This window comes from Apteryx rowi, unplaced genomic scaffold (assembly GCF_003343035.1).
Source record: "Apteryx rowi isolate R43461 unplaced genomic scaffold, aptRow1 scaffold_409, whole genome shotgun sequence".
NCBI lineage: Eukaryota > Metazoa > Chordata > Aves > Apterygiformes > Apterygidae > Apteryx > Apteryx rowi.
Genome location: NW_020450614.1, coordinates 433,606 through 460,062, shown reverse-complemented (window position 1 = coordinate 460,062; position 26,457 = coordinate 433,606). Strand labels below are relative to the sequence as shown.

The window sequence follows — 26,457 nt, the reverse complement described above, 5'->3', positions numbered from 1 at the left end:
GAAAACCCTTCTGATCTAGGTTATTTTCCCAGAATCAAACAGAAAAAATCTGAGCACAGTTTCTCCCTGACCCAGCCAGGAGCCTACCTGCGGGACCAGGCTTCTCTTTAAAATGAGATCAGTCTCATTGCTAAAATTAATACCTGCTGGTTGTTGGCCAACCCTCTTTGAATCACAGCCCCCTAAATACAGAGCACTGCTCATGGCCATCCTCATTTTCTCTTAATGGGATGCTCTTGAAGAGCTCAGAAGATTAGCCCTCTGAAATAAAAGAAATCCCTAGGATAGAAATGGTGGGCCAGATTTTCAAAGGTATTTCTTCAGGCCTGTAATAGGATTTTCAAAAAAGTCCAGGCTGCTCAAGTCTTTTAAAACTCCTCACTAACAACATATCTGTATCGTGGGATATCAAAGTAACTCAGTAATGTCAAAATAAGGTCATTTATTTGACCCTGTGTTCTTACTGCCTCTAAAACCATAGTCCTGCAATTAATTTTGTATATGGAGCCTTACTAATATAAATGCTTCCACAGTGAAGAACTGAAAGCGGCAATAATACTCTGTATTTTTTCTCCCCAACAATTTACCTCATAGTATTTTGACGTCAGCCCGTAGAATATTTAATATTTCAATATTCCAGTGTTTATGTTTTCATTCAACCACAAAAAAAGACTTGAAATGTGAAAAAACAAGATCTGGATTAAATTTCTAAAGGTTTCTAAGCAAATATATAGTGTTTACCTGTGCCCTGTCTCATACAGGAGTGAAATTAGTTTGCCTTATTTAAAGACTGATTTCGTTTTTTATGGAGAACGATAAAAATTCACTGTCTTTAGCGCAGAATATTAATAAGAACAGATTTTGGCCCCAAATCATACAGACCACCAAATGGAATTAAATGAAAAAAAACCTATGTGCTAAAATGAAATGAAAATACAGCAATAGTGGCAACAATAGAACACTGAGAAACAAGAGAGAGATGAAAGAACTTGTAAATGGATGTGGCTGCAGGCAAAACAAAATATTTATAGCTAATTGCCTTGGGTGTGAAATTTGCTAGAGTTCTTTATAAACCTAATCTCATCTCTTTGCATTAGGTCAAGTGAAAAAAGGATTACTTACATGCATGGCTAGAATGCTGCGTGGGACTAATTCTCTGTACTGTCTAATAGTAAAGTGCCATGTTTTTATTCTCATAAGATCATCAAAAGTAAACTCCAAGATAAGACGTCCTTCTGTGCATACCTAGAATACATAAAATACATGAAATAAATGCCCAGGAATTTTGTTTTCAATGATATTGTATCATCAATTAATTTAAACAACACTCAAAAATATCAGAGCAGTATCCTATTGTTCATCTCTGCAAGACTAATTGTTTTTCTTTCTCTTGAGGAGAGAAAAGGCAATGTGGGAAAATGACTTCATAGGCCTTATTGTGGAGACAGTAACTATACATACTACAGATTTCATAGCATTTTATAAACAAAGAGCACTGTGTGCACTAAATCTTATTTATTGCATCAATTCTCTTTCTCTCTCAGTTCACTACTGCTAATTAATGACTCAACCTTTCAGTGCAGGTGATGGTGGTGCAATTGCACGCACTTGATGTCAAGCTGCTGAATCAGCCATTCCCAACTCCTTTTATGTTGATCTTCCTTCACAACAGACTGGTATATAAACCAGTTTTTATATTCAGTTGGAGTACATAGTGCCTTGTAGGGCTGTGGTAAAACCTGATTTTTTCTCTCTCTTTTCTTTCTTCCTTTTTGTCTTTCCCAAGCATTCTTGTCTTTTCCAAGTATTCTTGACTTTTTCAGGCATTTTATCCCGTTTTTATTTTTCTTTCATTTCTTATCTGCTTTTATTAATCCTCCCTGCCAAGGAAAGCCAGGCTGTGGTGTGCCCCGTCAGGCTGCATCAGCTGCATTGCCACGGCGGGCTCGAGAGCTGGGGAGCAGAGGAGAGACTCTGAGACAGCCAGGCACAGCCCCACGGTGCAGTCTAAGAAAGGAGAGACCGTAAGAGAGGAATAAATGCAGCAAGTGGGAACTACCCGAAGATGAAAAATAAAATATAATACTGGGGACTTTTAAACAGCTGTCCACAACTTCATGTGGAAAAAATGCTATGGTCCTCTTTAAGATGCAAAATATACTCCTTGCATGGCATCCTGCCTCAGGGTACCATGGAGTACTGTAAAGGATGCCTGATCTGAAAATTAGCTACCTCTGGTTATTTTTCTGATATCTGGGTGTTTAGCCTTACAACTCCTGCTCAAAGTAAACTCGCAAGTGCAGGGTACAGAGATGGGGCAGAGAGTGCAATTAGTGCAACGTCTTTACGGTGCAAAGCACAAACACTTGCCTTATCCTTCCATTTTGAAGGAAGCTTCTTGCAACTTTAGCTTTAAATTAGCTAATGCTTGACTGAACAGCTAGCCAGGCTACATACTGCTGAGCCTTTTTACAGCCCCCAAACTTGGCTCTGTCTAGCTCCCACTATGGCAATGTGTGGTCTTTCTGGTTAACAGTTCACTTAACGTCACTGCAGGTTTTTCTCATAGTTGTTTCTGCAAAAACAGGTAATTTTAGCAGACATATTATATAGGTGAATTATTGTAGGCCTATGAAGAAGAATCTTGCAACAGGTTCTCATCTGCCCTTTTCAGCATCCCTTAGTGCCTTCAAATTTTTTATGTGACTTATTTTGTCATTTGACTCTGATTTTGACTTTCATATTGGTTGCGCTATGGTAAAAGATTACACATATATATGCACACACACACATAAGGATTCATACAAGAGAAACGTTTTGTCATATTAATGTTACTGTGTTGATGCCAAAGATCCTGCTTACTGACCYGTTAATGTGAAAATACTTCAGTTAACAGGAAAATAATTTTTATAGTAATACCTGTGGCTTCTCAAATGTTTATTCTGTAATGCTCAAAAAACCACAGCCCTTAACAGATTTATTTTATACACTGGCACTAACAAATTTTAATAGAAAAACTGGAACACACACCTCATACCACAGTGGTAAAAATTCATACATCTTAAAAAAGGAATTTAATTTCCCTATGCAGAGCAGAATTTTATGTATCGCTTTTAATCAATAAAATTGGCTTCGTTCTTATTTTAAACCGGCCTCTTTCTTTCTTTTTCTTTTTTTTTTAAAGCTGCCTTTTACATAAATTCCAAAAAATCAAAAGGGTCTCCAATTAAGAAAACATTTTCTGTTGTGCCGAATTCATGTTAGCGTACTGTGAGCTCTGACATTTTGTTTCTGTGGTAACCAAAATCAGCTGATTAGTTGGCATGGCAACAGGAAAGATGTAATCCCAGCAGACACACTCTAATCAATGCCCCCAGCACAGATGGTCTCCGGAGGATCAACAAGAAAGAGGCTGGCAGGCATTCAGTATGTCACGTGGTTGCTCTAGACTAGGCCAGGAAAAAACTAAAAAAGAACATTTCTCAAACTAACCAATAGCTTTTTAACCCCTTCACTGCACTTATTAATTGTAGGAAATTCAACGGCTGGCACCTCTGAAAAATAACTTCAGTCCTGCTCCTTACTGCTCAGCTTGTCAATTTTCTAACGTAACGCGTCCTTTAAAACTCCTCAGCTTTTATTAATGAATGTTTCTCATACCTGATTCTTTAGATGAAAAGAAACCTAAAGCTTATAGAAATGTGGAAAATGCATAAGATTGTTAGTAAGGATTAAAATCACTGTGAGTTTTAAGTGCTGCACTTACAAAATACGGATGATCAACCCGTTGTTGGGCATAGAAAAAAATATTCTAACAAAAGACGCTCACTGCTGTAAAGGTAAAGCTCCCCTTTGCAATCTGTCAGGAAATATAAAAATCACTAACAGCAGAAAAACAGTTTGACCACACATGAAGTCTGAGTGTCAGTAAACACTGAGAATACAGACACAGGCTTAGGAGCACTCTTAACGCTTTCCTTTACGTGGAGAAAAAAAAAGAAACATCTGCCAGATAAACCAACGTGGTAGTTAGGACCTGAAGCTCTTCTTTTATTGCATTTCATTCATGCTATTGAACTGTATTCAATTTTTTGTGTAGTATTTATATATACCTTGATAAAATAAATTTTTAAGTGTTTTCCTCACTTCACAGGGACTAACAGGCCTCTAAAGGCAAGCTAGACTATTTCTATTCTTACAGGTAGGCATGTGCTTAGCTATATTTGTTTGAAAAAAAATTAGAAATGCCATTTTATATATTCATTCAATACTGCAGTATGCAGTGATTTGCTCTAACTAGGAAAATGTCAAAATGAATAAAATGCAGCTGTGCATTCCTGATTTAATACATGATGAGAACTGTGTCAGCCCATTATATTAGAAGTTAGTAAATTTGTAGCTTACAAGTTGGTTGTGAAATTGAAACAGCTATTAAACAAGTACAGTTAGTTTGTGTTTTTGCATACAAAAGATATCTTTGCAATAGATTCAGTGGGGCAAATTCAGACATGATGTAAGGAGCTGCACCCCGGCAGTCAGAGCGCTGCTTACTGTGGGAGGGCTGCGTTTGTTCCAACACCAGTGCTGCAAGGGTTACCAGTTCTTCCTTTGGGTACAAAACCTTTGGTATCTTTGGTATCCTTGCTAGAAGTTACACATGCACAGCTGAGACAATATTAGACCCTAACGTATTTCTGAAGGAGAGTAATATATTCTTCTTACCTTATTCTACCGACTGCGGTGTTTTATTTCAAACTTGTTTTTACTAACAAAGTCATTTTTTAAACACACAGGCATTAAAAAAAACCTATTTTTCTCCTACAATCCAAACTATACCCACCACATGAACTTTTCTAAAGAGATACAGTGGTTTATACTAGAATCCTCAATAGGAACTTCATTACTGAAGCATGTGGTGTGCTCCTGGAAGACTGCAGTGCACATGGAGGGTCCCACGGACTGTAACAGGGCTGCTGCTCAAGCCCCAGGACCGAGGCCCCTCCGCCAGGCTCCCCTCGCCCAAGGGCTGCACGCAGCCCAGTCCTTGCTCCAATGTATCTTTGACTTTGTCTCAGCTGCATACTATCTCCCTTTCCAAAGTAACAGCACTGGAACGTGGTATAATGATAATGCAAAATAAACTAATTGAATCGACAAAAGTATGTTTTACTTACTGACTCCAAAAAAGCCCTTCTTATTTAATATTGCATTAAAGTTAACACAAAGGGAAATGACACGGCAATCTGGTTAGGGAGCCACGCAAAGGGGAAAAGCAGCTACCATATATTCTCTTCATTTTCTCTACACACAGCTACCATGCGCAGCTCTTCATGAGCAGCGAGGTGGGAAAGAGGTGCCACCGAGGACTCCCCAGTCTCTTTGCACATCTCTTTCTCTCTGCGTTTGTGTCGGTATACGTAAGTCACAGGGGGGCTGGAGTGAGACAGCTGGAACAAATATACCATAAAACGCACACCTCAGTTCACTGGTGCCAAGGATGTGAGCGACTCCTCTAGCTGTTGTTTGAGCCCTGCTCCAAGAGGCATAGAGATGGCAGGGAAGAAGATGCTACAAAAGGTTGGGACTTGAATACATGATAAAACCACGTATGCCACGTAAGTACTGTTTGCAGTGCTGGCAACAGCCAGTGCCTTTTTGACTCTATGACCTCTGCAGTCCCGTGGGCTAAGGGTGATGTGGGCAGGTTAACGCCTCCTGAGGCCCCTTCTCCTTTAAGCTTTTTTCCATGCAAAGGGTGAAATTCGTACAGATGAAGAGGCACAAGATGGAAGAGAGTCAATTCCTGTTAAATTAGTAAAATGTGCATTTCCATTTTGATAACCACTTTACTGATTTTTTTCAATACAAGATTTTTGTTTTAATTTGGTATTTTCCAGCTTTCTGGTCCTGCTTTTATAAATACATTGCATCCAGTTTAATTACAGGAATTAGCTGCAGGACTGGAACTGACCAAAGCATGAAGATAATTCACTACTGATTACAAGTATTGAGTATGTACTAACAGCCTGATCCCGAGCATGCTTAAATCAATTGAGTCCTTCCATTGGCTTCACTGCCCTTTGGGCCAGCATCCTACTGTATTAAATCATTATCTGCCTAGAGATTTACAGTCCTTGGACTGGGTAAGTATCAAATGTAAAGCATACTATCCAGAATGGTATGTAGCAGCAATGTAAAATCTCGTTGTTGCTTTAAAATCAAGCCAAGAGAAAAGGAGATGGGCAGGCTGAATTTAATTTCCATACATCTGATGTCTCTGACAACTTGGCATTATGTGCTCCTCTTGCAATCTTTCTGGGAGAATTGCAGAAGATGCCCACAGAATTTTCCAGTCATGTAATGAACACAGAAGATAGTAATTAAAGGGCTTCAAGGGTCTGCGGTATTAGAAATAATCTCAGTCTACCATAAAAATGCAACAGCCAGTATTTCTCACCCTTACATACGCTGAAGAAGAAAAACCAAACAAAAACCAACAACATGCTGTATTGAGTCTTCCCTGTTACCTTGGTAAACATGGGTTTTCCATGCTGAGTGACCATGGTGCATTGATCACAGTCCACTGTGATGGATGAGTTGTGGTATGACTCTTTAGAGTGCTTGAGAATGTAATACAGGTCTGTTACACCTCCTTCAAAGACAGTGCTAAAATAACGAGGAATGAGGGTCCTTCCAATTGCTGTGAGGAAAATACAAAGCAGAATTCAGCAAATGCGCTAGGTTAGGAAATCTCAAACCGTTTGCTAACAGAACATGAATAATTTTAGTGCAACGAAATCAAACTTTCATTTAAAGAATATAATAACATGTTCTCTCTCTGCTGTAGAAATGCCGTTGTGCCTGCTCCCATTGAAATCAATGAAAATGGCTTATTCTATTCAGAGGGAGTGGGCTCATATTATTTAGTGTTTTTACATTGATGGAGAGTTAGAGTCACTCTTGAAACAAATTTTTTTTGTCCCAAAGTAATTATTATACAGGAAGCCACATGGTGTCACTTATGATTGAAAGTTGGATATTACTCATAAATGTATAAATACAAATGGTGAGCATTTACAGAAATATATCTGCACACCCAAAAAGGCAAAGCACATTTATATAGGACATTAATATGTATATAGCACATTTATATGTTTGTATGTGTGCACATATATATTTATAAATACCCACACACATACCCCCCCCCCACACACACACTGTAGATTGAATAGGGGTGCTATTGCTGAGAAATCAAAGTCCTGGAGACTGTGGGGAAAAAAAAAACGGAGAATGCAATATAAGATATGTTATACAATATATGACCAGGTGGCCTACTTGAGATCCCTTTTTAGACTGGCAGTATTCCTGTCATAGGCTAGAAAGTCTGAGCAGACACCTTAACTAGTTTATACGCACTTCTTAAACTCTGAAGTATGGACTCAGTGGATAGAAATCTGCAATACTTACTTGGACAAAACTCTCACTGAAGTCACACCACTAAATTCAATAGCAGTTTCAGATAAGGATTACAGGACCTAACTCCAAATAAGTAACAGTAATAGTATTTCAGATGCACAGACTAGCCAAAGCACAGACATCAAAGGCAATTATCTGGCATGCAACTGATGTTTTCCGTATCCTTTTTTACAGATAAATTTGGATGCAACCACAAGCTTGGCATGACAGAGTAACATTTTGGTTTATAATAGACCAGCACTTCCATACTGAATGACTCATTCCTTTGCATACACTAATTTATCCACAGTAATTCTGAATGGTAGATACATAAAAATTACCTCCATTTTACAGAGGGAAAAACCAAGCAACCTAAACTAAGTGTTTTTGAACAATGAGATAGAAAAGTCATCATCAACAGGCAAGATTAGAGTTCATTAGTTCCTAATTTTTACTTATCTATTAGTACTATGTGGTGATTCATGCTGCTCTCATTTGCTGTATGCTTTTGAGGGTAATTTCTAAAAAAACTTATTTTCATAGGAGTTTTGGCAGCATAAGAATAAAGGTCCCTGGCCCTAAAAATGTATTTGCAAGTGGGTGTTGTAAATTAAAAGTATGGTGTTTTCACAGAGGTAGTTCTGTGAAACCCGTCTCTGCTCTGTGCATTACGTTCTGAAATACCTCACGTGTGATCATAATGCATGTTACATAATGAAAGTATACAAACATAGAAAACAAGAACTTGTTAAAGATTTTGCTATTAGATATTAACATAATTTAATGTATAAAAATATACTGCACTTTCCGGATGTGTCTGACAATTCAGTGAATACTTTATATGACCATTCTACAACTCAAGCTTCCCAAAAAAGCACTCACTCACAATCATATGTTAATTACCTACAGTCTTTTAATTTAATTTAGAGAAACTAAAGTCCAGTGTATCAGCAAAAGACTGTACTCAAGTTTCAACTCATTTTTTCATGTTGCTTAGTACGGTATATAGTAAAATACAAAATTTCCCCATCAAGTTAATTTCTTGCTCTCCTAAGGTTAATTAGTGCAAATTAAATTTCCTGCTAATCATCCTAAGCAGTGAATGTGTGATATGAAAATCCAGCAATCCCTACTGATTGTGATAAACCTATATTCGTGTTACTTATGCAATGCATAAGTATCTTGAAACTATTTTAACTGCGGTTTATAGACAGGTCTCAAGGTAGCAGGTCATATGGTGTTGCTTTCTGCCTTGTTTCCAGCAGCTACAACACACTGAAGAAGGCAAGAAACGCATTAAATACCTTATTCTTATTACTTTTCCTGGCAAGCAATCTCTGTGTTTGCCACAGAAATATTATGCCACTGTGAATAACAAAGTGGGAGACCTAAAACGATGAAGAGGAGTAGAGGTGTACAAAAGGATATGCCCCATGGAACCTGATTTTCTAATAGCGATGTATGTGCAGAGCCTGTCTGTCTGTAAAATTGAAATAACTAATGTGAATGTCCAGCATAAACAATTGTATCTCACATTCACCTCCAGGAGAAACATTCATAGAAATGCGTATTAATAAGCACACCTGTCCTCTGCTCACTAGGTCGCCCTGCCATAGAATACTGAATCAGGTTCAAGGTTTTGGTCCTCTTCCTGATGCAGTCAATGGCTCAAAAAGATCATTTCAATTCTAGGATAAAGATGAAACTCTCTACAGTGGAAATAAATCTTGTTTGTGCAGGAGATGCCATTTCCAAGAACAACACAAGGCTGTGGAATGAATGCTTATAAAATCTAGGGACCATGACAAACCTGATGTATTTTAAGTGCGAAGGGCCTGCTTTGATTTTTTTCTCCTCCCACATGTCACCGTGAGTGTGCAGGCATGTGTGTGCACGCACCCCCAGCCCTGCCGTAGGTGCACAACTCCCGCTTGGGCATCGGGATGTGAATGTGACGAATGTGCCCTGTCCTCCCGCTCCTGCAGTAGGTAGACATACTCAGAGATGGACGCGCACACTCCCCTGCGTCTGTCACCGTATAGTCTCAATGGGTTTATGGCAACATGATATGACTTCTGCCAGGCAGGGAAGTCAGCTGAAGGATCCTTCCTAGGAGGACTCAAAGCAATGTGAAGGAAGGACTGTGGGACAACTTGATGACTAAGGCCATTTCATAAGGATGCAGTTTAGCCATCTTCAGGCCAAAAATGTGAACTCACACAGTGCAGAGCACAGAGCAAACTATACTTTAGGAAAGCAGCCGTAGATTCATACCTGCACCTATATGAATACTAACAGGCTCCAACAGTGACATACCCAGGAAAGGCCTTTTTATAGTGCGAGCTCTGACTCCCTGCACTGTGAGATACTGGATGCTCTGTAAATGAGAAGGAAAATTCACCCGCCCCTCAGCACTCAGGCATATACTCCACATCACTGCAATGCTGCTTTAAATTATCATTTTGTCACAGACAGCATCCTTCATTCCTACCTGAGTATCTGAGGGCGTATTATTTCCCATGAGAGGTGGGCACTGTCCCTTCACGTTTGCTTCATTTGTGCTAGCAAATCCCCAGACAGCAAAGCAAACTGACAAAGATCAGCTGGATTTAGCAACAGGTAATAGTTATTTATATGAAAATGTCTACAAGAAAGGCATATCTGAAGTGACTATTTTGCACAAAACATAACGCTAGCATCAGCTGGAAAGACATACCTTTAGCCTATTCAGTGGTGTAACTGCATGGCTACACATGATTTTGTATACCTTTCAGGTGAGTCAGAGACCAAAATATAATTTTAGAATTGAAGTAAGACAGATAGGTTTGTGACATTCCCCAGAATACAACAGGTCCAGAAATCAATTAATCTGGTCTATGAACATAGGCAAGAAGCTTTGTAGGTCAGTAATGGTTATATTGTATAGGATTTCTTAAGTCCAATTCCTGGGAGAATCCTAAAGAAAAGTATAAAAGAATCTGAAATATTAAATGGCCTGTGGTGTGCCTCTCAGGGAGGTGGAAAGTTATGTCAGGCTCAAAATTTTTGGCCTTGGCAAGCAAAGGAAATGATTAGGGTGCACTTCTATCATGCTGATCCTAGCATGATATTATGCTATTATTCTCATGTTGCGCTTTCATTTATTTCCCATCTTAAGTATGTTTGCCTGGATGTAAAACAGTTTCTCCTCTCAGGAAAATGTTTAAGTTTAAAAATATTTTTCCATCCCAAATTAAACCAAAAAGTCAAAAGACCTCTAGGTGGGAATGGCTGTAACTTGTGAAGTTCAGGGTTTTTGCAAACCTCAGACTAGCTGTGGGGAAAAGCAGACTAAAAAAATACTTTCTAATACAATTGTGGTACCATCACACACCGTATGGTGGTGATACTGTTTTTTTTCCCAAGGAAGATTCAAATAAAACAGAAAGTAAACATGTTTTTCTAGTTCACAGGAAACTGGTATTATTTGTGGGCTAGGAATAGAAGAACACTTCCTCCCTTTGTGTCCCAAAGATAGGCGGTCAAATCTGGATGCCCTACAGCATGAGGGTTCATGGCCTTTTTTCAGAAGCAGGGCTTGATAACGAACCCCTCCTTCGTTCAGGACACTTGCCATGTCTTGTCTTTACAAGACAAACTCTCAGGGGCAGACACTTACATTTAGCATATATAGATACAGCATGTAAGATAACTGGAAAATTGATATATAATCTGTAGTCATTCAAACCATAGAAGTGTTAATCAGTGAAATAAAAATTGTGCTTTTGTTGCTTCCAGACTGGTTTTTGCAGCTCTGAATCCTGTACAGGCCTATGTCTTAAATCAGAGCTATGATATTAAATAAGTAAACAGATACAAATATAAATATATAGAATATAAAAAAGCTTTAAAAAATCCACAGAATCAGCAACAGAACGACAAAAACACCCTGTGCCTATAGCTTAGACGAGATCTGCTTGAAGCTGTGGTGCAGACTGCAGCTGATTATCTCATGGACATGTCACACAGGGGCTTGAGGGACTCCACTGCTTGGGGCTGGGGGGCAGTTTTGGCTCCCAACCCAAAATGTTGGGTTGTCCTGTAAAGCTCTAGCTCCATGAGAGTATCCTATTTTAGAGATTATCACAGTTGGAGCTCAGTAATTAAGAAGATATGCTAAGACTAAACCCTGCTCAGCCAGGTCTAGGGGCTAGGGGACTCAGCAGATGGCTTCCCATTGATTGCAAATGAGCTTTCCTGGGCACTGTCAAGGAAAGCTTGAGTTTTCCATTTGTTCTTAATTGACATCTCTGGGCTCTGTTCATTGAAATCAGTGTGGGCCTCACTTTGGCATGTTCATTTATATATGTTTTTGTAACTGAAATAAATCAGTATACAGAAAGCAAAACACTTTGGAGTGATACAGAGATATCATTGCTGTTATTCTGCCTATAATATGAGTTTACTTTTATTTTATTAGCCCAAATTTCTCTCAGTGAACTATCACATTGGATGTGTCCTCCCCAGTCACAGTCTACCTGGGTGAGATGTGGAGGGAGGTATATTCACTGTCTAAGGGCTTTACTGAGCAGCCTAGTCAATGGAGAAGGGCGATGGAGAAGGCAATTCAGAGACTGAAGCTGGTCAACAGTAAAGCTCCGGATTTAGATGCACTGATTTGCTCTCTGGAAGAGTTGCAAAGCAGGCTGCTGATGTGAACACCCCTCCGCATTTATAACGCCTTATCTGGTGAGTGGATCCAAACCCAAACAAAATGAATTTGTCAATTCCCAGAAAAAGCTGCTGTCAGATTTGATAGGTATGGCATGAAAGGCAGTGAAAAGACAGTCTAATAAGTCCAAATTCTGCCTCAGAAATGTGTGGGCAATGTTGATTAAGCCACCCACATTCATCCAAGGCAGAATCTGGCACACACAGACCTGTCCTATTTTTTTCCCCTATCTAGTCGGTAAGATTGGACTCCTATCATTTAGTCAAATGATAGGATATTTGCAGAATAAATATTAAAATGGATAATAAATTTGAAATTATTTCATAGGAAATTTCTATGTTATTTATACAAATTGACAAATTACTGGGTAAAATTAAATGTAAATTTTTAAATCAATTATGTAGATTGTATTTAAACATTCAGAAAACATCTGTATAATCTACAGACATTATAGATTTCAAAATCCATGAAGTTCTGAAGACAGCTTGCAAGTACTATCTCCATACTGATAATAAAGCACAAAGCTTTGAAAAGTAAAATTAGCCAAATGTACATTCTTCCATATCCTTACAAATTAGATTTTATCTTTACTGATCTACTTAGCACACTGTAGAAATTAGGGAAATCTAAGGATTCCAGCTATTTTGCTTTTGTTCTCAATTTTGTAACAAAGCTGCAAAGTGCGATGAGTAACATGTTGATTCGGTGCTGTGACTGAGTGACTTTAATCCTTCCCACGCCAAGAAGCCAAGTTTGTTTGTTTGTTTTCCAGTCCATCTGGATTAATCTAGAAAGAGTTCATTTCATTCTACAGACCCATGTTTCTCTTGTCTTATTCTTAAACTTTGACTGTTTACCTGCTCTAAATAAAATCTAAGTCGAATCCTTCTACTTCATAGTATCTGCAGTCTTATTTATTCTCATATCAAAACCATTGCCTACAATTTAAAGTTTTAACCAAATAATATTAAAACTTATAAAATTTTAGATGCCTATGTTTTCCTCTACAATTCCTTCTATTCTGTTTAATTATATCATTTTGTTAGGTTTGACTCCGCTTTTTCCTCCATTAACTAAGTATTTTTTAACAAAAAGTTCAACATTTGCTATGCTACATTTTACCCTGGTGAGAATTTGCCTGCATGATTTTGATTCAGTTGGCAGTATACTTCCTTCTCTCAGAAGTCTGTAACCAGCACTTCAATCCCCCAAAACACACTTGAGTCAAGAACAAGTAAGAAAAACTTCATGACAATGAGACCTCAGCTTAACTCTCCACAGTTTACGACCCTTATTCTCATAGGCACATATGGTGCAACTCAGTCTTAATTCCATCATCTCTCTGAAGAGAGACAATATTTTACTATAATTCCTTTTGGTAAAAATAATCAGAAAACAAGTATAAAAGCTCTATATGACTCAGAACAAAGCCAACACTGCATCAGCATAGTTTTCATTAAGGAAGTCAGCCAGGATACCTCTTACAGTATAATTCCCTCCCAACTAGCAGCACACTACCAAAGTCTTTCGACAGCTGTACACTACAAAATTCAGAGAAAGTCTTCAAATCTAGAGTGTTTCACTCTCAGGGTTAGGAACTGGGGACTGAGGGATGTGGAGAGGAAGTTGCAGAGTCCAGGACACTTTCAATGCATCACAGAATGGTTGAGGCAGGAAGGGACCTCTGGACATCATCTGGTCCAACTCCCCTGCTCAAGCAGGGTCACCTACAGCAGGTTGCTCAGGACCATGTCCAGTGTTTGCAGTATCTCCAAGCAAGGAGACTCCACAAGCTCTCTGGATAACCTCTTCCACTGTTTGATCACCCTCACAGTAAAGAAGTTTTATTTTATGTTTAAAGGGAATTTCCTTTGTTCCAGTTTGTGCCCATTGCCTCTTGCATTTCAGTGGAAACCACTAAGAAGAGTCTGGCTCCATCTTCTTTAGTCCCCCTAGCAGGTATTTATGCACATTAATAAGACCCCCCCCACACACACACACACACACGTCTTCTCCTCTCCAGGCTGAACAGTCCCAGCCCTCAGCTTCTACTCCTATGACAGATGCTCTGATCCCCTTAATCATCTTCGTGGCCCCTCACTGGACTCACTCCAGTATGTCCATGTCTCTCTTGTACTGAGGAGACCAGCATTGGACACAGAACTCACCAGGGCTGTGTAGAGGGGAAGGGTCACCTCCCTTCACCTGCTGGCAATGCTTTTCCTAATGCAGCCTAAGAGGCTGGTGGCCTTTTATGCCACAAGGGCACATTGCTGGCTTATGTTCAACTTGGACTCTCAGGTCTATCTCTGCAGGTCTCCCAGGCCTTTTTCTGATAACATCTTGCCAATAAATGCTTTCATTTTTAACATGGGGTCTCTAGCTTGGGTATCAAAGCTGACTGCAAGAGTACTGGCAGAGAACACAGAAACTGACTGCCTCTTGATTAGACTGACTATGGAAGGGTTGCTATATCAAAATCAGCACCTTAAGCTCCAGTGCAAATAGAAGAGCATTGGCCCTGGACGCTTCTGTATCAGCTTCAGGCATTAGTTTTTGTTCCATATCCAGTGACAATACTCTTAACAAGTCAGGGAGCCTGCAATGTTCTCCTTTATACTAAGTGATCGTAAAATGATAAATCAGAACTCATACAGTTTGTTGTTTAAACAGATAATTTAAGTTTTTAGCAGTTCAGAGCAGGTCCTTACCTTACTCCACACCGGAATATTCAAAACTTGTAAATGCAGACACAGTTCTGAGGAAACCTATGGTCTGAGCTGAGTGTGTAGGCTGGAGGGAGCAGGGTTTGAGGGGGTTGCCAACACTCTTTTTTTTTACAAACAAAACATGCAACTTAGATGAGGAAGCTTTAGTTTTAACTGTAAAATTTCCACATCCTGTAAATCAAAACCATAATTCCCCGACAAAGATCTACACACAACCATTTTAGTGAAGAGAATATTTATATTTGCATAAAAAATCCATACTTTTAAACAGAATGCTAACAAAACCTGAACAAATGGGTAGCCTCGCTGCCTGTATACAGCCACTCCTGCACTTTTGTCTGGGCTAATCTTTCTGTTTGAAGAAAGAGTGTTTCAGTTAACTTTGTTCAGCAACTGCAAAGAAGAAAGTTTTAAAGGCAAGCCAAAGAGGTTATCCACAGCTGTATGACAAACTACTGTCAAAACATAACAAACCACAACCAAACTCAAGCAGAAAATGACAAAACGTAAGACCATAAAAATGATGGAAATTGTGCAGGACAGGCTTTTTAGATGAACAAATGCAATCTGTACCAGCATAAAGAACCAACACAACACAGAAAATGATACCCAGAAAAGTCGTCTGAAGAAATAAAAGCAAAAACATAAAATTCAAATGACAGGACACCAAAAGGAACAGACAAAAACCAGGCAAACCGTCCAGTTGTATTAAATCAAACCCACCCCTGACCCCTCAGAATATTAAAGATGGCATTAAACAAAAATTATGTAAAAGCACAAGCAAAATGGCATTAAGATAAAGTGATACTGGCCATACTCTCACACCCATTTATATAGGTAGCATCCTTTAATAGGTACTCAAGCTCATCTGAGGCAGAAGCCAGACAGAGAGCTCAAAATCAAAGCTTAGCTGCTGCAAAAAAATGGGTGTCTACCTTACTGTGGAGTGTTTACACTGATGGTAGGTTAACTGACCAATGCATAGATTTTACAGTATACTCAATGTCTTGTTGATCTGAATTCAAATAGTTCTATTAAAATCAAATAAATCACTGGAACCACAGCAATTACCAACTGCAAAGAATTTGGCCGTTATGCTGGGGAACTTTTTAAATAAAAACTGTATAAATATTCAAGCTATTGCTATGGGAGCATGTAACAAGGTATGTTATGCTATGCATACTGGTGCAAAATTGTTCTGAAGGCAAATATCTACAAACACAATTCTACCAGTTTCTCCTCTCCAGTATCTCCTCTGAACCATGCTGAGATAGGAAGCAGAGGGAGCCAAAAAAAAAAAAAAAAGCTCATATGAAGGAATGCACACAGTACTGATCTGGATAACATATAGATAAAATATAGGTCTCTCTCACCATTAGAAACATTAAAAGAGAAGTTATGACTGACTCAGCCAATGTATCATGCATATTGGATGTTTTTTTTCATTTCTGAAACTCCTGATTTACATGGAGACCAAATTAGCAGCAACATATATAGATTCATTAGCTGGAATCCTGATGAACTGAATTCTTTTGTTTCAGTCCAGTTTGTGGCTGTCAGAAGAGCCTCTCGCCACCACCACCACCACGCCTGGTGCTGCCTTCCCTGACGAGAAGCCTGAGGACAGCCAAAGGCTGCAGGGACCTCACAGAGCTCAGCCCCAGCAGAACTTGCTTTTCTTCCTGGACAGGTTTTGCAGATCTCTACAAGCTCCCTTTTACTGAGAGAAAGCTACTTAGAGCACTTAAGCCAGATATAGTTCAAAGTTAGTTAAAGCTACACCTTCACTTTGGTTAGTACAGTGTCAACATAACCACAGAAGCTGATGAATATGTCTTTTAAACATATTGTTGGCAGATGCCAACTTCCTCTGCCCACACTGCAAGTAACCCTAAAGCTACATGGCTGCATAGCATGGCCCCATGCCTAAGCAAATAAAAAAAGGCAGAATATATTAGTTTGGGCTTGGAGCCCCATGGCTTCTGGTTAGCTCGGCGCATGGACAGAACGCGCTCGTGCTTTCTTGCGATTTGCTGTATAGACATAGCTGACCTCCTCAACACTGGAGGACGTCTTTTCCGGGAAAGATTGAAGCCCATGGGTGGGCGATGTGAAGGAGAAAGATTGTCCCTTCCCTGAACAGAGGGCTTCATGCTCAAGCACTGTCAATCAAGCATCACAGTGAGGTCCACATTCAGGTTAAAAATACCAGAGGTGAAATATGTTTGTATGTGCATCAAAGGGGACATAACATAGTGGGGAGTGTGCATGGAGAACTGGTGGGAGGTGAGCGGGTTACAGTGATAGGATAAAAGATATTCAAGGCATTCACAAAATCCTAAAACTGCATTGAACACATGTGGATTGATAACCAGCATGATTTTTCTGGTAATTCTATACTGCAGACATATGAACAATATCTCACCAGTGGATAATATCACTTGTCAGTTATATACATGTTTTATAACAACCAGAACACTCTTTTTCAAAAAGCTGTCGGTGGTTAGCTTTGATTTCTTTTTTTTCTACACCAAGGCTTGCTTTCCCACTCTCTTTCTCTTTTTCTTTAACATTAATGGAAGCTAACTGCAGAGAAAGTAAAAAGGTATTCAACATGCTAGACAAAATAATTAGAAAAATATTCTACCATTTAAAAATGTTTTCTTGGCTTTAAAAGTGAAGCTTGTTTATTATCCTGAAAAGAAGGCAAGTGCCCTGTCTTCAGCTATATAAATCAGATGTCTGACAAAATAATGTCAAATAACAAATAACCACTTTCAGAAAAGGGCAAGCAATGTAGCGGGTTTACAAGCTTCAGTCAGAACACACACTGGACGTAGTTTTTAATAAAATTTTATGCAGTAATGCAGAATGCTCCTAACTTGAAAAAAGTGTTATAACAAATCTGTGCTGAAGCAGAAATAACCTACTCCTAATGTTTTCTGTCCCTTTAAGTGTGTGATATATTTTTTTCACATTTCACAGAGAGTCATTATACCATCTTGACACATATTTGCTACAACAACTATGATTTCTGGAACGGTAAGGCACAGTTACAGTGACAATCCTGAACAACCACTGCAGAGAGAGCTTCAGGGACTTCCTGAATGTCTGAACATAACAACCACCATACAGGATTAAACCAAAGGTCCACCTAGATCGATACATGTGCCTGACAACAGCCAAACTGAAAATTTAAAAAAAGGGCAGTTGTACTATGATTCTTCCCCTGGCACATCCTACCTGCTTCCAAAAATTAGCAGTTAGAAAGTTACCAAGCTGATAGTTGCATGCAATTATATATGGAAGTCCTCTATTAATAGCTCTGAAGTACAATGAGATCTCAGGGAACCCCATGTTCCAAGTATCACCCTACCAATTCTCATTCTGATTACAGAAAAAAAAATATGAACTTTATGATCCTAGACTGCAAACACATATCCAAAAATTTCTCTTAGAACATATTTTCTTACAGAACTGAAGAAATTAAAGGCGGGAAAGTCTCCGCTGAAGTTTTAGGAATAATGTTTATTTTTCACTCATGGAATGTGTTGATAGGGCTACAGTGCAATGCTGCCAATAAGTGTCTCTGTTGATGTCAGTGATAATGATCCAGTCCTGTAATTTAATATTCTCATTTTACAAGTCAAAAATATCTTGGAAAATGTACTGAATTTGCAAAAAATACAGAAATCATCAAATGTGGGAAAATTTACTTAATTTGATATCTTTCACATTTGTTATGGTCAGACAGGACTCTGAATAAAAAAAAAGAGACCTTCCTGGCAACATAAACACGCAAAAATGGTGTTGTGTACATACACATTTGAAATTTCTCCCTGGCTTTCAAATCATTTCTACATATTTCAATACTCAAAATATTTTTAACAGCATCGCAAATTCAACCCAGGATCTGAAAATCAATTTGCATGCTCATTATTGCATTGAGTAATTAGCTGACTTATTTGTTTACAAAGCCTAATACAGCTTGGTAGGAATCAATGCATAATTTTGTTAAGAGACAAATAAAAAAGCTGCTGGAATAAAAAGCAAAAATAGCCAGTCCAAAATTTTTATTTTGTGGGCATCCAATACATAAAAGAGTAATAGAAAGTAACACTACAGGAAAACATCTCTGTCTAAAGTAAGCAACTTCACTACCTTCATACCCGAATATTTTTATATGATTTTTCCTCTGTTGATTCTAATCTTAGATTAGACATAATTCAAGGTTAAATCCTGGTCCCTCATGGATCTCCACTTAGTGGGAATTTTGCTTGAATAATGAATAAAAAGATCCAGAGAAAATTATCTTCATTTCTGTGAAGTTGTACTAGCAGTCCAAGGGGTAAAGGTCAGAGCAGGATAATGCTGCAATCTGATGTAGGACAGGTAGCTGCAGCGCTACTTCTCCCTATTTGTCTGGGTATATCAGTAAAGCATACTGCACGTAACTTGAAAACCTCAGAAGACATGGGCTTTGCTCTGCAACTACCTGCTAATGCAATCTGATTTCTGCAATTTTTTTCAGCAAAATTGTGTATTAATTCAAAACTAAAATGTCATTTTGCTACAAAAATCATTGAAAAGGAGGAAAAATAGCCCACAGTGAGCATTAGCAAAGCAATTTGGACAAATAAGAGCTGTTCCCAGACCTCTGCACAAACCTTGGACTGAACATGACATTTAAAATTTTTTTGGATCAGCACTCTTGTATTTTTTACAGTACTTTATCCACATTCCTCCTATACTCCTATTCCTAGAATCAGCATAGCTAGAAATATAAATTAAAAGGTTATTCTTGCATACTTCACATATGGCTAGAGCTAGGAAGTGCTAAGAATCGTATGAGAGAGAGCTTATTCTCTCAGGCTTTTGAGCCTGAAATTCTTGCTGTTGCCTGCCTTTTCAAGAACCTCAGAGGCAACTGGTTCTTAAAAATGGAAGGCTATTTTGCTTGCTGTTGAAAAGGAGTGAAATCACTTTGATGGTGTGAGCTACAGCCAGGAACTTATAAATAACTCATTAAATACTTTAAGCATATATTTCAATGAAGAAAACAATTCACAGCAACCAGTGCAATCCTAAAGACTTCTTTCTCTATGGAGATGATTTACTCATCACCATCTAAGTCTCTTCTCTCCCCTGCATAGCACTCAATGAGTGCCACATAACTCCAAAAAAACCTTGATTGAGTACACACAGGCACACAATATCCTACTGCGGTGGAACAGGAGCTTCCGACTGTACATATGTTGGTCCTGAGAATCAGTGTGGGTTTGATCTCCCGGAGCTATTCCAAAGAGGCAGCGTGCTGTGGACTCACAAGCAGTGGCTAGTAGTGCCATTCCTCACCTTTACTTTTTCCTAAAAATTCATCACTTCAGAGGCAGATGGCAGGCTACCCCCCAAAGGAGCAACTTCTCAGTAAGCCTTCTCACTGCGTGGGGATACGCAGGGGAGCTGAACTTCTGCACCACCTCTGTTATCTCCACCTGCTTTCTCCCCCGAGTTTCCTCATTTGTATGTAATCCCATTCCCACTTCACTCCCCCATTTCCTAAGCTGTCTGCTCCATTCAATGTCCTTCAGCTGGACACTCATTTTTCAGTCTCCAAAAACCTTCCCATTGCAGAATTGGTCAGTTGTTTGTTGAATGATTAGTGCACCACAATTCACTGTGCTCTGCACACTCCGAACAGTGCTAAGGGCACTCAAAACTGCAGAGTCTTAAGAGAGATGATTCTAGGAATGGTTGAACTTCAGAACACAGGTTTTCATGCAGCTGTGATAAATTTTAGGAGTAAATGGTATTCCTAATAAAGCAACATTTTTGTTACTGCATCACAGCTACAAGTTATACTTGAAGAATGAAATTTTTAACAGTGTCAAGAAAAAGTGATGTTTATTTTATGAGGAGTAAATTTTAACCCAAATGCAATCAGAAATCAGAAAAAGTATTTTTTTTCAGAGAAACATCTAAATTTACACTCCAGAAAAATGAAAAAAAATGGCAATATCTATATTGTGGGTGACTTTTTGATCTCCCCAGTGCCTTCAGAAATTAAGAATAATTCTATATATTCTATAGCATTTTATTTGAAGTACAAAACCTGACGTGAACTAGTCAGCTCCTTCACATGCCCCATACTCACTACATTGTCTATGGTACTTTGGTTTGACATACCTTAGGCAATGTTGCAGTGTTCCCTGCCAAATTTGCAAACTAGTCCCAAGAGGACTAGCTTTTGATGACTGCCAATGGATGTTTCTTAATGGACATAGTAAGATGACAATTAATAAGGATTTTTCCAATTATCTAGGCATGTATGAGCCATTCTCCTAGACTGACCAGGAATTATTGTTTTATCTTTAACTATGATATTGAGCAGGAGTTTTTCTGAAATATGGGATAAAAATTGCATTGCCAGCAACAACAGCTACGTCTGCTGTTGAAGGAAAGAATCATCGGCCACTTGCATACCTGGTAACCACAGGAATATGTTACTGTAAGATGGATGATCCATGTTATTGATACCACATCGGTGTCACTGTCATGGAAAATTATATTGGCTTTCTTTTTGTCTTTTTCACAATCTTTTGTCAATGTATAACTGAATGTAGTAATATGCATCTGCTCTTTTCTAAAAGGTAGTGGCCTAGAAAAGGCATAAACTGATGCCAGTCTGTTTGCTACAGTGTGGAAGGATCCCAGTGAGTTCTCTTTGTAAGATTATTTCAGTACCGGTCAATTGTTGCAATATTCAGCAACATAAATACCAGTAGTTATTCCCTACCATGTCTTTTCCTATCTTACACCTTCTTCAGCAAAAACCTGGATGTTTCTTCCAATATATATTTTTGAGTATCCTACTGATTGGGATGGTTCTTGGAAAAAACCCTGATGATCTGCATAACCAAATATCGTGTTTTAGCATTGTTGCTTCCCACAGAACGACAGTCCTTGCTACAAAGTCGTGTGTTCAGCGGATCCCCTATATACTGCATTTCTATTTCCTCTCTCTTCCACAGTGTTTATAGGTACGTTTACTTCATATATTTTTTTGCTGGTAAGATCCTCATTATGTGAATAACTTCTATAGTCTATTTCAAGAGCGAATCCCTATATGATCTGGCACAAAGTCACTATCATCAAATACATTGACAGCAAGGGATGAGTCTCTTCCAGAGTTGCAAGATACATTTCGAAGATAAGAAACAGAACATTGTGTTTGCTAACTTATCATTTTGAATTGTGCAATACAGAAAATCCCCAGGACCGCTGGTGAGAGTCAACAGCAGTTCCCTCTATGTTGGGGTACAGAACAGATCCCACATTTGAATTGACGAACTTTCCTATAACTCCTTACAATTCAGGACAATTGAATGCAATAACCATTGTCACCGCAATGCGCTGTGAATTAGCATATGCAAATAATGGATTAAAATATGCAAAATACATGTGAATCACTTATTTTTAAAAGGCTTGCCTAAAGAGGGGGATGTAGCTGTCACTTTAAACAATAGCAAACACCTAATAGCAAACGCCTACATGTAAAACTACTAAAAAGACACAGTAGTGGTGCAACGTTGGAGCACACCTGAATCCATATCCTCTTTCAATACATAAAATAAGTTTTTATGAGAATTTTCCTTTTGTATTTGTTAATGGTGGATAGCATACCTATGCCTACTGGCAAATGTTTTAAAACAGCACAGTTGGAAATACTGCAATGGATAAGCTTTCAGAGAACAACCTTTCCCCCTGAACATGTAGGCGAGCACATAATGCTCTCTGAGAGAGACAGTAAGTACTGAAAAAAACCTTGTACCATGAATAAAAAGGAAAGACTTGGCCCACGTTATTATGCCACTGCTGTTCTGTGGTAAGCTGAGCCCTAAAATGTAATCACAAGCTTATGATGAGCCCCAAAGTCTTAGTTAATTTATCATCATCTTCACTTGAAAAGCTTGAGAACAAATTTCAAAGCCTCCCCTATGTCTTCTATAACGTCCTATGGCGCACAGCAAACTGGGGGTAATTATTCCTCAAGTAGCAATTAATTATTTTCACTCATGTCATAAAGATGAGTTCTTAACAGGTGGGAAATTGAAACAGAAAACCTACTGCAAACATTTTTTTTACTGAAAACACTGCTCTTGAAGGCTAGTTCCTAATCTACGCAGCATTTGATACAAGTATAATTGTAGGACCATAAATTCTATTGAAATACTTATATCGGCAACACTGCAGGAGTGGTCACAGTAATAACAGGTAAGGGGACACTATTGAGCTAGAGCTTATCCCTCTTTGCATAGAGGACTGAAGCAGGCCGTCAGAAGCGTACCAACATGAAGGGGGTATGCCAGCACAGCCAAAGGATGACTTCTTCCTGCGAGCAAAGGCCTGTGCTCCCAGACAAACCCACGTACACAGGCAGAGCGGGAGCGACCCAAGACATTTCCAGCCTCAGCTCTCTGCTCTCATCCCTGCGCTGGAAGCTACGGCCCCGTAACGCGCTGCGTGACGGCTCCTACTCCAAATGCGGACGTGCTGGTGGCTCACGCTGACTTGGCAATGAAGCAAATGCCAGAAGTCCTGCTCTGAGGTCAGTAAACCTTGGGAGGAAGAGCAGTAGCAAACAGCAGGGACGGCAGCTTTTAAAATAACTACAGCTGTTTCCACACGTGACCATGCTCTAACAGGATAGTTTGCAAACATTATTTAATTCTAATTTCAGCTAACAATTTTCTAGTAATTGATAACTGAATAAGAAATTCAACAGCTGCCTATAAGACTGAATAAATTATATTCTGCTTATAATATTTTCTTAACTCAGCCACCCACTATGGCTGAAATATTTGATTGCACAATTGATTTTTCATTAATTTAATCTTCAAGGATGATTATTATTCCAAAGCTGGACCACGCACAATAAAAACAGGCATTTTATTAGTCATGTAGTTATGGGGCACATCATAGAGAAAAAGGCATGTGGCCCAGCCGATGAATCCTGGCTGATTTAAAATTTGTTTTTCTAAAGCCAACTTGCAGAACACCATTCCTTCATCACAGTTGGTCTGAGAGAAGTCAAAAGAAATTTGGTTCCCATTAGTCCTTTTTAAAAATCTCGACCTTGAAAATATGAAACTACTTGGAAAAGGATGGCTAAGTAGCTGCAATAATAAAAAATAAACCTAATACTGAAATTCTTAATTAAGAAAACTCTTTTTCATTTAAGGAGATATTTGTCAACATGAAGACAGTGTGTCCTGAAAGCATTTTGATAGGTTCATAGTAAACAAATACTTTCAAAACCTCAAAATGTCACTACTATAAAATATACCCTTGCAAAAATATAATCAACTAGTAAAAGATCTTTAATACAAGAAAAGAGGAAAGAAATGCCTTATACTGTAGGTCATAATCAGTACTTGTATTTTGCAAATATTATTTAAGAATTTTAAAGTATGTGATTATTTCTTTGGTTTATCCAGTTAAATGATACACTACTAGAACATCTGCCTTCCTACTTGGGAAATTCATTTAATGATGGAGGCTGTAAAGGGATAGGGAGTAATATTTTAATTGGAATTATTTGCTACATTTTCGCAATAATGGCTCCAAATATTAATAGCCTTGGCTGTTCAATAGTATATAATAACAACATCTTAATTTATATAAAGAATCCTGTAGTACTTTACTAATAATTAATGACGCTTTACAAATACATGTCACTGAAACTAGTCACATGAGTAAATGTTTGGAGCAGAGCAAGAGGGAGACTTTAACACTCTCTCAGTGAAAACTTTCTAGAGAGCAACTACAGCTACTTCAGTGAATAAAAGACATGGTCAGCAGCACAAATAGTCAGTGCAAACCATGTCAAAACTCCTACCTGCTAACACTTTCCAATTGCCTCTCTCTTCTGGCAGTCCCATTTTGCAGGTCTTAACTACCCTAGCCAAATCAAAGCAGCACAATATTGCCGACCTCCTCATGCTCTGGAGAGAACAATTTTATTTTGAAAGTTAATGTTCTCTCTTTTGGTAAAATTTTCCTTCATTTCTGAGAGTAACCCAGGCCCAAAAGACTTCAGCATGATGCCCATCAAGCAAGTAACTAATTAACTACACTAAACACGCTTAAAGCCCCGGACTGAACTGAAACTGGTAACATCTCCATCAGCGTAGGTCCCCCAGGGACCTCTCCCTTCAACGCCAGCTCTTTAAAAGTAGGGACAGAGGAGAAGTGGAAGAAAAACTATCCGTGTCATTTTATCTCCTTGCTATGGGTACACAAAAACCATAACAGGTTGTGTGATGAAGCTGCAAAGAATGGAAGTGTAGTAATACAAAAAACATAGATGGCCCTTGACAGATGTCCTTCTTTCTGCTGCTTAGCAACTTGTCCGTGTACAGGACTCTTCTTTTGTTTTAACCTCTGCAGAGAGGTTGTTTATGCTCCAAGCAGAGCGGCCTCTTGCAGAAGCGCAGCCGCAGCGTGCTGCGGCAGGCCCGGCACTGGAGCCACTGGCAGCTCGGGCTGGAGACAGCCCGCAGCCTGCTGTCATTCACTTACTGGCATCTTTTTCAAATATTTTGGGGACAGAAACGAGAAGCATTCTCAGACAATGTGAGCCAGGCAAACCCAAGATATTCGCCTTAAGAATTTTCTTCTAATGCCTTCTAGTAACGACTGCTTTTATTTAAAGTGCTCTATAATGACATACCCCCAAATCTATTATTGTAGGGGGGGAAGATGAAGAATCACTTCACACTTGAAATTAGATAACTTGGGCTTGCTTTGTTCCCTTCAGCCCCTTTCTTTTCTTGCCTATATTTTTTCATTATTGTTATTTTCACGCATTACTACACGGGTTCATTTAATAAAGTCAGAAATTAATTTAGCCCTTTACAAATACTTTTAATAGAAAAACTGTCCTGTATTACAGCTTTCCACACAGTTAATTGTTGCCGAGAAAAATCACGAGATCAACACTGATTTTTGGCTTCACAGAATCTAAGTGCTTATTATCCTGCGGGAATCCTGCACGGGCCAATTCCTGTCAGAGGAACTCACCCACCATGCTGGTAACCTCCGAAGTGCCTTTTGCATCCGGAGCCAGATTCAACATCTTGCTCAAGTCAAACTTACTATCACACTGTTCTAGTGAATTAGCTGCGGAAGAGGACAATACTGTGGACAGCAGACTCTGTCCTTTTCATATCTTTTTAAGGCACTTCTGTTAGCAAAGACAAGCTGATTCTTACTGATACTAAAGGCATTTTACATGCTCTTAGAAGCCCGGCAGTTATAGTTACACCCATTTTATGTTTCCTTTGCCAAAACTATGTAACACAGCTTCAACATAAATGAGAAGAATCCCATAAATCTTTTTAGAATACAATCCATCTTTTGTAAAATCTGAAGTACCTCTAATAAATACACAAATCTTCCAATCTCAGTAGTTTTAAGTAATGTTTTAGATACGAATGAGGAAACCTCTCAAGGAAAGAGCGCGTCTTGCTGCTTAGTATCATGTTGAGGGTGAATAAGCTA

General features: G+C 38.8%; 1 protein-coding gene across 8 annotated transcripts in view; it reads right to left on the bottom strand.

The window, feature by feature from the left end:
- LDB2 (LIM domain binding 2) overlaps positions 1–26,457 on the bottom strand; it is a 221,679-nt gene that overhangs the window by 47,960 nt on the left and 147,262 nt on the right. For all 8 annotated transcript variants that reach the window (XM_026075667.1, XM_026075666.1, XM_026075668.1 and 5 more), the window contains exons 3-4: positions 6,528–6,700; positions 1,123–1,245 (exon numbers count right to left, since the gene is read on the bottom strand). In XM_026075667.1, the coding sequence (XP_025931452.1) occupies positions 1,123–1,245; positions 6,528–6,700 (296 nt within the window). The remainder of the gene's footprint in view (positions 1–1,122; positions 1,246–6,527; positions 6,701–26,457) is intronic.